This window comes from Columba livia, chromosome 2 (genome assembly GCF_036013475.1).
Source record: "Columba livia isolate bColLiv1 breed racing homer chromosome 2, bColLiv1.pat.W.v2, whole genome shotgun sequence".
NCBI lineage: Eukaryota > Metazoa > Chordata > Aves > Columbiformes > Columbidae > Columba > Columba livia.
The window spans coordinates 18,582,403-18,596,213 of NC_088603.1; the positions used below are offsets into that span (position 1 = coordinate 18,582,403).

General features: G+C 38.5%; 1 protein-coding gene across 7 annotated transcripts in view; it reads right to left on the minus strand.

The window, feature by feature from the left end:
- MYO3A (myosin IIIA) overlaps positions 1-13,811 on the minus strand; it is a 122,200-nt gene that overhangs the window by 28,766 nt on the left and 79,623 nt on the right. For 5 of the 7 annotated variants that reach the window (XM_065050709.1, XM_065050711.1, XM_065050712.1 and 2 more), the window contains 7 exons: positions 13,628-13,775; positions 7,039-7,192; positions 5,882-5,970; positions 4,422-4,551; positions 1,914-1,993; positions 1,737-1,778; positions 1,208-1,285 (listed from right to left, as the gene is read on the minus strand). In XM_065050709.1, coding sequence (XP_064906781.1) covers positions 1,208-1,285; positions 1,737-1,778; positions 1,914-1,993; positions 4,422-4,551; positions 5,882-5,970; positions 7,039-7,192; positions 13,628-13,775 — 721 coding nt within the window. The remainder of the gene's footprint in view (positions 1-1,207; positions 1,286-1,736; positions 1,779-1,913; positions 1,994-4,421; positions 4,552-5,881; positions 5,971-7,038; positions 7,193-13,627; positions 13,776-13,811) is intronic. The other 2 variants (XM_065050714.1, XM_065050713.1) reach the window with 1 other exon arrangement.

The following is a 13,811-nucleotide window of genomic DNA, read 5'->3' on the forward strand; positions in this document are numbered from 1 at the left end:
TAATGAAGTTCAGCAGTAGGTTGGATACATGAAACTAGTGTAGGATGTCAAGAGCCATATGTTTCCTATGAAAATGTGCAATTTAATTCTGGACAGACGCTGCTCCATGCAGCAAAATGCTTAATTAGCTTCATCACTAGTGTTCCAATTGAACACAAACAAGTAGGACACACTAATGGATAATTTTTTTTTTCCACTCAGTCTGAGGTGGCAGATGCTTTTCTCAGTCACCCACAGGTTTCTGTGTATGAGTAAACAAATGAGGCTGAATCTGAATCTCCATTTCAGAGCATTAGATAGCATGATCTGAGCAGGGATTTTCACTGCAGAAAATAATAACAGAAAAGTGTAAATAAAATTAACCCATCTGCAGCCTCTGATGCTAGATGGACTAGTAATGCACTGAATTACAGACTTTAGCTCTGAATGAGATTCAATAATTTTTTCCATCTAGAACTCTAAAACACCATCCAGCTTTGGACCACCATGATATCTAGGCTGAAATTACCCTTCACAGTCCAGAAAGCTGTGCAACTGTATCTACTAAACAGAGATCTTGCTCCTTATTGTTCTCTGTCATAGATGCAAATTAACTCTTAGAGGTCATGAACATCACCTCGGCCACCTTCATGGTTTTACTGGGATGTATGACTAAATAAGAGTCAAGCCCAAGTGAACCAACCCTGTGCACCACTTTGGAGGAAAGAATGCTCTTCACAGCTATTTTCTATTGCAGGACCTTCATCAAAGCCAGTGCTTGGGAAGGTCTTAAGCACTGCTGAACCAGCCACAAGGATGGACTCAGGACAGCCTCTGAGAAGTGACCATCAAGATCTTTCTCTGGAGCTCCTGCTCCAAATTGACTTTGCCTTCTTGCTTCCTAAACTCTTAAAGAAATACTATACCACTAATGTCCAACCTCCCTTTATCTCCCTTGGTAGAAAAGAAAAAAGCAAGTGAAGGATTAATATTGATCATCATATATCATCATGACAGAAATGTGGCCATGTAATCAAGTATAATTAAAGGTTAAACATCACGATCTCCTCTAGATATCTGCACTGCACAAACCGCTGCACCATATATGCAGTTCACAAACTCTAAAGGGATCACTGTTGACTCTAAGTCTACAGATGCATTTGAAAAGGTGAAAGAATAAACACTGATTCTACTCTAGAAAAATTTATTAAAAGATCTGGTATCTTACTCTGAAATAAGAAGCGACTGTCTGTGTTTTCATGCTGGTCGTCTCTCTCGGATGATGTCCAGTATCTCCTGCTTCATGCTATAAAGTTGAAGAAAGAAAATTACATTTTTTATTTCTGTTGAGCCTGTAGAGCCCTTTCCAATGTCACAACAAAGTGTCCCTCAGAGAACACTATTAATTAAAAAAAAAGTCTTCTAAACAGAAAACGTTACAGCATGATCACTAGCACAAATAATTTACACCAGTACATTACATTACTTTGCTACACAATACACAAATATTCACACACAGAGGACACAACTTGATAATGGGGCATCTAAATATGTCACAAATAACCTGACAAAGTCTGAAGTTCTGTCTGTTATTTTATCATCATTGTTATTTTGGTAGTTCTCTAAGAAACTTGACTATACACCACACCAACATTTTAATTTCTCTTTTTGCTACAACACAGCTAGGAAATAATACTTTTTCCCAGAATTTGTTATAAAACTATAGCCAGAAAGAAGGGAAATGTTAGTTTTTTTACCTCACGGAAGGGATATGAATTGCACAACACAAAGATATCCAGCTAAACAGAAAAGAAAATAAGAGAGGGAGAAAAACCAAGGAAGGGGTTACTTGCTTACTTTTAGTACCAATAACAGTATTGCCTTTCTAGTTTAAATTAGGGTTCAATGCAGAATCACAAAGTCAGTTTTCTTACCTTTGTATGACTGATTGATTTCTGGGGGGTCCACATTTGGTAACTGATCGTAGTTTTGCTTTTAGTGTGTGCCAGGTTACCTACGGGAAAATGAAAGAAAACAACCTACCAAAGTGCTTATATCTCATCTAAACTAAAAACTACGCTAAACCACCTTATTCATGCCCCAGTGTAACCATATGACTACAAAGGTCGTTGACTTTTTTGGAGTATGTCCTCATTTTCCCTTTTACCCTTGGGATGGAACAAGCTCTGAAGAAGTTGCATGAAGATGGAACATAGGCTGAATTTTCCTCCTTCAGCATTTATGTCACCTACTAGAGCAAAAAAATACACAGACTGCTGCAGAAGGCCAGAAAGACACATCTTAGAGCATCCATGTGGTTTTACACTAAGGATGTTCTTGCACTATTGTAGTTCTAAGGCTACAACTTATATTAGTTAAAAAGAAAGAAAAGCTAGGAACCTTCTCTGGTCCCAAGGGCAAGTGAAATGGCATGATACAAGCCTATATAGATAAACTCTATATTTCACTGCTCTTTTAACGCCTTGGTAAAAATAAGGTTGTATCTTTCCACAGAGCTTGTTGGAAACCATTTCTGGTCTGCACTTTCTCTTGAAGGGTGCCTGGGCATTTCTGGGAGACCACTGGCTGACATGGTTCAAAACCATCCCAGGGTAGCATGCTAACAATCCAAATGGGCAATCCTTGGGGGGCGTTGCAGCTGATGTTGACTGGCTCTGTTTGGTTTACTAATGTAGACATAATCTTAAGCCTCTAACCTTGAAATTCTTAATCAAGCAAGTAACTTGAAGGACTGGGTGCACTGGAGAGGTTTACACAGACACTGGTCTTCTAAAGGAATAATGAAAATTCTGATGAGCTTTCCATCATGTCACTCCATGTTGATAAACCCCAACCATTGCTGCATGCTCCCAGTGCTTCTCCTAATAACACAACACCTCTGGAATCTCACTCTCCACTGGGAGTGCCTGTAATCTCTCTGTGCTCAGCTACTACCAGTAAGAGGTGGATAAGAGTTGGATAAATGGCTGCAAATATACAGCATGCCGAGCTAATGCGTCATATATTATGTGATGATATCAAGTGCTAAATCCCTCTTGGGCTTAGCTGAATATCACAGAGTAGGAAGGAGAGACGATTACTCACACCTAACTTTAGCTATCTGAAACTGAGGTGTTTGCAGGATCCTCGCTGTGTTCAGTGGAGAGAGGCACCTTCAGAGGAGATTTATCCCATCCTGAGAGAAACACCTCAATCACACTCTGGGTAAACTTTTGCATTTCCATGGATTCTAGATGAATAACTGAGATCAGAAATCTAACTTTTAGTTGGCTATAGCTGGATGGTTGGGATCAGTTTTGAAAGGCTACACACAGTATTTCATAATACTAATATTTAACAAGAAGACTAAAACAACTTTCAGAGTTACCTTGCAAAACATTACAGAAGACTTGTGATCAGTTCTTGGGACCCTTTAGGCCCAGACTTTGGCTCTACAGAAATTATAGTTTAGTATCTTAGCTGATATGAAAAAGAAAGTTCAGGCAGGGACATCGAGTTCAATGTTTTTCCAGGAACAACTTAAAATGGAACTTCAAGACCAAATTTTGCTTTCCACCAGCAAAGCTCCCTTTGTGAAAAACAAGACCCTTGCCAAAACCTTAGTTTCTGTAAGCTATGATAACATTCTAGAGAAATTTCCATTAGACTCTTCCAATTTTGCTTTTCTGTTCTACTACAAGTACATCTCCCATGTAGTTGTACAAGAAAGTAATATTGTAAAGTATGCACTGTATGGCATCAGTGCCATCACACAGGGAGTAATACAACACAATAGCAAACTGGTTGTGAAGAGACTTACCCATCATCTTAAAATGGCAGGTAGGACACAGTGCAAAGGCCTGGTTCAACTATGGTGTTCAACTAAGGTTCAACTAAGGAGTAATTTCTGTAGAGCCAGTCATATTCCTCCACCCCAACTTAAGAACTCCCCAAGGAAGGGCTCCCTACTAGGATCCCATAAGTTATCTCCTGTAAAGGACTAAAAGACTGGGGAAAAAGAGGAGTGTATCCTCACTCTTTGCAGCGGATGTTAGGAGCCCCAACCTTGGTTCTCTACTACTTCAGAGAAAAATTGCACTGAGAGAAAATAGGCAATTTATATATGCCCTGTCCAAAAAAGGCCAGTGACTTACCTGATCCTTTCTGTTCAGTCCTCAACAAAAGGGATGCACTCCATTCCCTGTCTTGCTCCCCTACCCTGAAGAGAGGACCCTGAAAGAAGCCTCTACCATTTCCTTGGCACTTGACCAGACCAATCCCTCCCCTGCAGCTTGAGATGGCTGGGGCTCCATTCTGTATAGATTCTAGGGTTGGAAAGTTAAGCCACAAAGTGTATAATGTCATCAACAAATGGTCATATGAAACCTAGCAGTGGTCATCATGAAGGCTAGAGAAGAATAAGATTACCACAATAGCAATACCTGTTTTTGTGAGAGGATGGGTTACCAACTGTCGCGTCAGATTGTTTTCAGATGATCGCAGTAGCAGCACAATATCAGCTGGCAGAGTATCTCTATTTTTGGCTAGGAATCCACTTGCATTATATAGAACCTGTTTAAAAATGCATTTATGTATCTTTAGAGCTTTTGAAAAATAATTGTAAATTTAAGCACTCTGGCATGTGGCTTTTAATATATCAAGATACACAAGTAGTTTTTCAGCTATCAGCCTTCTTCTTGCTTACCGTCCTTTTGATCACTGGAAGTTCTAACTTTTGAATACTGAGAACCATTATGATGCAAAATCACTAAAAGCAAACCCATCATCCTAAAGCACCTTGAGACATTTATTTTCCCTAATGCAGGTATGTTAATATAAGTTTTAGCCAGTGTGGATTTATCACTAGGACAAGTTTATTGCAATCCTCCTTTATGCCACTACCTGTGTAAATGCACAATTAATAATGCACTTGATTTCAACAATACAATACAGCATTACCCACATGATTGTACAATCTTTCTGTCCCGTTCATATTGTGCTGTACTAGACCCAGGACTTACCACTCTTCCTAGAAGTTTCTGTATTAATTCTAGAGGAAGTCTGCAAAATCACGAACTGCATATAGACAGTTGAAATCTCTAAAACTACCAGGAACTGTGTACCTAACTCAAAATGTACCTCCATGGCTCTACCTCAATGATGCTGTAAAGGATCAACAAGAAAACCTGGCCTGTGAAGAAGGGTAGAAGATACTGACATAATTTATTTAGAAAAAAAAATCCTCACAAAACAGCCCAGTAACAATCTTAAATTAAAAAAATAAAGCTTGTAGATGAAGTAGAAATAAATAATTCTCCAGTTCCACAGTAAACAGGACTAAGAGTAATGAACTTACATCACAGGAATGGAGATGTAAGTTAGGCAGTAGGCAAAACTTCCTTATGAAAAAGCTTATTGAACACTGGAAAGGGCTGATGGGACACTGGTGGAATCCCCATTTTCACTGGCTGGTATCAGGAATGGTACAGGGAGAGCTGGTGAGATATGCAATGCTGGTGAAGCATAATTCATTTGGAGAGAAGGTTTGGAGGAGTTACTGCAGACCTTTTGTAGCTGACTGTCTTACACCAGGTGCAAGTTATCATCCATTAGTGATGAGCAGTGTGTTGCCTCTTCCCAGGCCAGCTGCTCCAGCACTGCACAGACCTACTCCATACCCTTAAAAAGAGCTGAAAAGGAGGTGGAAGCTCTTGCTTTTACAAGGCAAGGTTCAGGTGACTAGTGGCATCTTTTCAAGTTACTTTTCATGTGTAAGGCACTGTCAAGGTTTCCATGTTAGCCCTGAATAGATGAAGGTTAAGAACTAAACCAACTGACCTCTTCTGTTTCCTTACAGCCCTACCAGTCCACAATCCTCAACTAATACAATTAGGTCTCTTACCTTTCCCGCATAGTGATAAATCCCAAAGGTTAGATCTACTCTTTTGGGTCTCCAAAAATATTTTGACTTCAAATTATCTTCAAATTTTTCTGAAAGGAAACACATAGCTTAACTTAATGGAGTTACTGTACAATAATCGTCTTATGAAGCTGTATCCCTCTCAGGACATTGCCTGGCTTCTCAGCCAATGCAGAGGCACAAAACAGACTAATGTTTTTAAGGACAAAAATACAATGATGATCTTGTAAGAAAAGGCACTGGACAGAGAATATGCAAGCTCTTGGATCAGTTACTTTGTACCAATATTTTCTCTGAAACCTCAGAAAATTGCTTGCCTTTCTAAGCTTTTGGTCTTCATATATGGAGTAATGTAGTAATCCTTCCTAAGGATTCCTCGGGGAATTGTGAGGAAACATTGATCAGTTGACTGAGGGCCTCTATACTGTAGACTAAAAAGTATGAGGATGGAAAGACAACAAGGTCATCTAATTTCTTTAGCATGGGCACCATTACTGGATTTATCAGGTTTTGTGACTGGGGGTTGCTTAAAACTTTCATCTGACACTTTCCACATTCAAAAATGAGTAAAATGAGGATTTATCTGCACAGAAACCCCACTGAAATAATTAAGTCAACTCTAACTGCAGCTACTCAGCAGCATTTAAATATTCAGGATCTGAATTACAACACATTTAGGTGTTTTAATTTTAATTTATTAACAGAAAAAAACAGGAAGCATAATTTGATGAAAGGCACTGAGGCAGGTTTGCAGCCATTACTCTTAAAAAGCACTAAAATTCTTGTTCAGATACGGCTCACCAAAAATCTCAAAGCTAAACATGATTCAACTTTGAAAATAGTGTTCTTGGCATATGAACCTAGACTTTTAACTCAGTTTGATCTTTACCTTTCAAGCCCTGCAGCTGAAAATTCCTGAAGGCAGAAGAATTCAAAATCTGGATCAGCAGCTTAGGTTATTTGTACTCGTGATGCTACTCTATCAAAGATGCTGCATGCTTGCCCCCCTCAAACATACTGTGACACTGGAATGTGGAATCACTGAAAACATAACTAGCATATTGCCTAAACTGGACATGACAAACAGAAATCTAACAGGGAGACACCCTGCAAAACTGTGAAATAAACCATATACTTACCTACAAGTGTCTGATCTGTTGCTTGTGGGAATCGACTTTCCTCATCCAGCAGGGACAATAAACCCATCGGTTTCTGCAGGAACATATCTAAAAGGGGCCTGTTGTCCTCATATTCTATAACTCTTGCATCAACACCTTCATATAGGTATTCATTCTGTAACAAGCAACAGAAGGCACGTTTTGTCTATGTATACAGAACCACTTCAGAAAATAATTCACACACTGTCAACTGTGACAAATTAGAACTACATTGAAAAAGTATGCCCCAGGGCTAAAGACATCAAGGTTTTCCAGGAACAAATGTCAGTTGGGATGTATCACACTGTCAGGCTATAGATTTTAATTAGATGTTGGATATGTAAGTGCTCCCTGTGGCATATTTGGTAAAATAAGATGCTTTCCAGGAACATGCAAGAATTAAAGGAACAGAGCTGAAGATGATACAGTGTTTGCAGATGGACACCTCAGTGTCTATTTACTTCCCTGATCTGCAACGTAAAAATATTTCTTAATAATTTAGAGCTACATTTACATTCCCAATTGGTTGCTCAGATCTATGTGATATACAGTGGCCAAGATTTACAAACATGCCTAAAGATTACAGAGACCTCACTTGTTTAATCCCTTTCCTCAAACACCTGGGAAAGTTCTTATGTGGAGAAGAACGGTGCACACACTTTCTAACAACTAAAGAATGGTGTACATAATTTCTAAAAATTAAATAAATTGTCCAAGGTTGGCATCTACAGCATTTTCACTCCTTTCAAGGAACTAGGAAAAGGTATTTGGTAAGATTAAGAAAACAATAGAAAAGTTGGTGAATGGAAGAGCTGGTGGTGTTCTGTTTTGTTTTGTTCTTTCCTTCCAAATGCTGCAAATATCTTTGGATTCCTAGCACACTGAGAAAAACCTGATAACAACTGCTGTGTCCACAGTGTGTTGTGATGGTTTTCTCTTGAAAATAATTCAAATTATAGCTGAAGAATACAAGAACGACTTTCTTTAATCCTTCAGCAAGGCAGAGGACAGTCATAGATTCACCAAGAGAAGGATGCTCTAGGGACTGCCAGCCCTCCACTATTCTCACTGGCATTGCATAATGCAGTAGCAGTTACCACTGCACAGCGCTCCCATATGTGCCAGGGCTATACCATGAAACACATAACTGAACCTTCTGATCTACTTTAAAAATCATCCCTCTTCCAAAGGATGGGACTGTATAAAATGTTGTATTAATGTATCGTGTTAACATCACACTTGTGCTATCCTGAATTCATTGTGAGAAGAGTGTCATAAACATGAATGATGGCTAATACTAATGAGCTCAAATACCTCTAACCCTGAGAGACCTCTCCTTCTGTGTCATTCACTTGAGTCTGCATAAGAAGGCAATTATACTGAGCATTTTGAAAAGGAGTTAACTGCCATTTACAACAGAAAAGCAGATGTTTTTAGACTTCCTAACTTTTAATCTCTAAGACAGAGAGAAACAGCAAAATTAATAAAATCAAAACCACTGCTCTGGAAATACAGGCCCAAACACATAAATCTGCTGATTAATTCGAAAGAGGACACAAAATATATAACTAAACCCTTCCAGTATCCAGATTGATCTAACTTCCCAAGACACTCTTCACTCTAAGGATACATTATGGCTCAGTTTGTATGCCCGTTCAAGGGTGTAAGCAGTAAGAATCTCTCACAGAGCCCTATGGGGGCTCGTCATCTCAGACACGTAACATTAAGTTCATTCATGTGTCTCCTGGAGCAGTGGACAGGTGAAGTTTTGCTTTTTATTTTGACCCATGACCTGAGTAGCAGGACAAGACAGGAGAGCAATAAATGTATCACTGATACAGGCAAGAAGTCAATTATGTATCTGCAGGAGCTAGTGGCGGGAAGGGAATAAGTCTGTGTTATCTCCCAAAGATAACACTAGAGTAGGGGCAGCTTAACCGAGGGCTATGGTTGTGCTGACACACAGATGGTATGTTCAGGAAACCAGCTGTTACTGCCTAGGATTATGAAGAGTAGTTATCAAGGGAGAAAAAGGAAGAGATTGCTCAGGATGAATCTATCAGAGAAGAGTGTTTCTGTGACACTCAGACATCCTCCAACAAGCTCTCACAGACAACCTATCTAATGATTGATTAATTTTTTCAAATGCTTTGTGTGGGAGGCTGGTTTAGAGAGCTGATAAAAGAGGTCTCTTCCAAACTGAGAGGAGTTCTGTAATAGCTGTGCTACTGCACCGTGACAGCAGCATCTGACCTCCAAGCCTGCAGCATGTGACCATGCAAACTTTTGTGTCTGCACCTTGACAACTGAAAGAGAATCAGCGCTGATGGTTTCAGCAATGCTGCCATCTGCCCAGGAGGGTATGGAAGGAGCTCACTCCATCACTGCCCATGGGCTCCTGGAGGATGACTGATAACCAAGTTGTCCAGGCACTGGTGTGACAGATGGCTCAGAAATAAGATACCTTATTACATTTTCTTATGCAACGCTGGTCTTCAACCATATTATTAGGATACAAGCAGCAAGGATAAAAGCCTTAATGATACACATCATCAAACCATAATAAAATAAATCTTATTTGAATTAATAAGCTGAATCAGCTACAGGATTCTGTGACCCCCCACGATGTTTTATGACAAGAAAGCTCCTAAAAATAGCATCTGCTCATTGAAATTCTAAAGTATAATCCACTAGGAAGCATTCCTATGGATGAGATGTCAAAGGGAATGACTGAATTACACTAATACTTAGGCTCCTACCTCATCTTGATATTGCATGGTATCTTTTCTGTGATCAAAACTAGATAATATTAGCTTGGGTAATTCAAAGGAATTACTTAACGCATTAGGAAATGGTCTTCATGTTTAATAAAAAAGTTAATGGCATTTTGCTGAGAACATGGTGTGATGACAGTTGGTTTAAATGGGAACACTGAAGACTTATTCAGAATGAACATTTTCCAGCTTAAAGTAGAAGATTAAACTGTCATATAAATGTAAAATAAACAATGCATATATTTAATGCAAAAAGTAGCAGCCTTACAACTGACAGTAAACTTGCCAGTTCCCAAAATATTGTAGGTATTTGACATTATATCTTTTACTTTTTATGGAGGAATCACAAATGAGAAAGAAATGTGAAGGTTGTCTTGCTGTCCAATGTTACCTGCAGATCACGGAGTTGACAGAGCATTAACTTACATCAGTACCTTACATGTAGGAGAAACACCTTGAAGGACAGGACTGAAGAAGTTGTGCTTTGCTTAGTAGTAACCTAAAAAACCTTGTGCCAACCTGGGTCCCCAGCAACAGGATAGCTCCATCAGCAGGGCAGTCAGCTTCTGCTGAGCAAAAGTCAAGGCAAAGGGCTCAGTGGGCATCAGCTTTCTAAACATAACTCCTGTATTAAAGACACAAACCCTTACACGTGTGTAAAGTCAGGCAGGCACATCAGCGAAGGGCAGGGGTCATCCTGTTGTTTGGCTTTTGCATAAGTCATACTTCGTATGATTAACAAGAACAATGATATGCTGAAATTTTAATTTCAGTTATATGATTTTGAAAATATTTTCCTTTTTTATGTATAGAAAATTTAGGAATTATTTTCCTGCAAATAGCTTTCTCTTATTTGTCAGCAGGGAGGACCTGTATTTGCAATTAAACTACATTACTGGTGCTAACACAGGAGAGCCCTTACAGTGAACAGAAAAGATTTTGAAGCCACCTGCTTTCTCAAAGACTGCTCTTATGATGTAAAACTGAAACAAACACATTACACATAAGTGAAAAGTTATGCTTTATAATGATTATGAATCATACTGCAAATCATCCCCTGCCATTAGGCTGTAATGCTGAATTATACATTTGTCATTTCCTGGTTCTGAAAGAGGGGGATTTACACCCACACTGGCATGAACTTAACCTGTATAGCTCATTCTGCATTGCCACAGTAACACCTTTGGAGACTACTACAAGATAATATAACAAAGCTTGATATAATCTGGTGTACTGGTGACACAAATTAAAGTAGACCTCTTACTCGGTTCGTGTTAAAGGCAGAATGCGAACACTCATAATAGTAATATTATCGCTGGTATAAATGAAATATCAATGGAAATGTGTGTATTAACACCAGAAGAGTCTTAAAAGAATGGCCTGTGATTTGAATGAAGAGCATTTGTTCACAGCAATAAAATCAAGGAAAGTGTTGTTTACATCAAGGCCTGCACATGTATAAAAAGCCCACACAGCCAGCCAGAGAGTGGAACACCCTCTAAACCTGACAACAGGAGGGTGACAGCAAGGTTACGGCACATCACATAAGCCTTTCCTTTTCCCACCAAGGAAACAGACTGTAGGCATAATGGTGTTTATATTTCAAACGAGCAAAAACTGACCTTGCTTAAAGATTCCAGAGGCTCGAATAAGTAAGGTTCTGAGCCAAAGAACTGCCCTGTAACAACTGTTGACTGCTAAAGGGTGTAAGAGATCTGTCCAAAAACTGTCTCAGCAAGAAGAACCCAAGAAACATGATGAAGTCTTGCTAGTTGGTGTCCCTTATTCTCTGTGTTGCTCACAAATGATCCTGGTCAGACCACTTGAACACACACATCTTGGTGCTTTCTATGTCAGTGTGAGTCAATGAAATCTATGTGAAAATCAGTGGGAGGGGGTAAAATTCCCTTCCATAAGGTCTCTCATAAGGTTTTCCCTTTCCATAAGGTCTCTCATTGTCATACTAATTTCCTACAAGAAGAAATGAGTAAACCATGTGTTGTCAAAAGGTTAATTTCCTCCCCCCTCGCCTTCTCAGTAGCAAAACAACCACTTGATCTCTCTGCAGTGGTGTGTGTGAAGGAGAACAAACTGTTCCTATTAGATGGTGACACCATAAATCTCTGCATTAACATAGGTCTGGCCAAAATGTTCTGTATTAGGATACCTAGAAACAAGTAAAGGCAGATCACACTGACTAGGACCCGAGTTTAATTAAAAAAGAGAAGGAATATTAAGCCAGTATTTGGATGTACAGGAGTAGGGTTAGGAAAGCCAAGGGAGGTCCATCAGCAGCAAAAAGGCAACTAGGGAAAATGTGGGTCTGCTGCTAAACAGGAGTGGATGCCACAAAAAAGGCTGAGATACTTGATGTCATCTTTGCCTTGTTCTTGACCAATAATCCCAGGCCCCTGACATGAGAGGGAAAGCCTGGAGCAAGGAAGACACCCTTGGTGGGAGAGGATCAAGATGGGGTACATTTGAGCAAAGTGGATGCACACAGGTCTATGGGACCTGGTCAGTGCCTGGATTTGACAGGAATAAATACCAGTGATGCAGTCGGTGCTATTTCCATCTACCAGCTGTTAGAAACAGCAGTGACCAAGTGCTCTTTTTGTGTGAATTTACACACATTGGAAAGAAGATGCCTAAGTAACTATAGTAGTTCAAGCTAATTTCTCTCTGACTTTTAGATGGTATTAAGGACAAGGAATTAGTTGTGAATGAAAATCTCCCACATAAATCTATAAAAACAACCACAAGGTCTAACACTGCAAGACAGCATTTCTTGAAATAACTGGAAACAGGATAAAGCATTGACCTGTATTAAAAAAAATCCATTTTACATATAGATATATAACCTGTAGACTGACACATACATGTACACACCTGCATACACAGACACATTCCAAACTTGCATATATCTTATCCTTAAAAAAAGCAGTGATTAAAACAGACAAAATACTCTGTTTCTACTAATAGTTTAAATTGGTGTTCAGGCAAATTTTTGTCTATGTATCATAAAAGCCAATTATTCCAATAAAAGAGAGAAGGTATTATTTCACCTAAAATTTGAGTGACTGTTCTGCTCATATAGAATTCTAGAATATTTCTATTTTCTGCAAGATTAATATTTTTTCCTCAAATGTGTTATTTCTTCAAGTAACAATATTGAACAATAATTTAAAGGTGATTAGTTTAATTTTGATGGAATTATTTACAAAATTGAGATGATAGTTTTTGAGATTTTTCACTCCCCACTTCAATTTCTTGAACTTTTATAATTAAAATTGTATTACTTTTCTCTGCTTTACATCAAATTATTTAGAATAAATCCACTATTATTTAGCTTAGATGATCTAGTTCCTGAATAAGAATAAAATAACTAGAAGACTTTCATTTTTTTAATAATGGAATTTCAGTGTTCATTAAGCTTATTAGTAAGCTAATATGAATACCGCACTTTAAAACTTATGCTACCACTCATTTATTTTTTTATCACAGAACCACACATTGTATCACTCATGTTATTCCTCAAGAAAGCAACACTGTATTTGCATCAAACTGATTATCACTGTTATGTTGCTTGCATACTGTATATTTCAAGTTTAATGCATTTTATGTAGGCATTTTAATTGCAAATAGCAAATACTGCTTCACATAATACATACTTGGAAAAGCATTTGTTCTAATTTGTAATTTACAGCCTGTTATGGTGAAGGAACAGTGTAGTTTCTTGAGACAAGCTTTTATATGTTCAGCAATATTAAAGCTTTATCAAAATGATCAACACATACCTGTTCCCACGCAAAGACATGTTGATTGAAGTAGAACTGAATTTGTTCATTGGCAATGTTGATACAGAGTTGTTCAAAAGAATTTTTTTTGAAATTCTCAAAGCCAAAGATATCAAGAATTCCAATGTTCAAACCGTCATCATTTCCACTGCAAAGATTAAATAAACTTTCTATTGTTGTATCT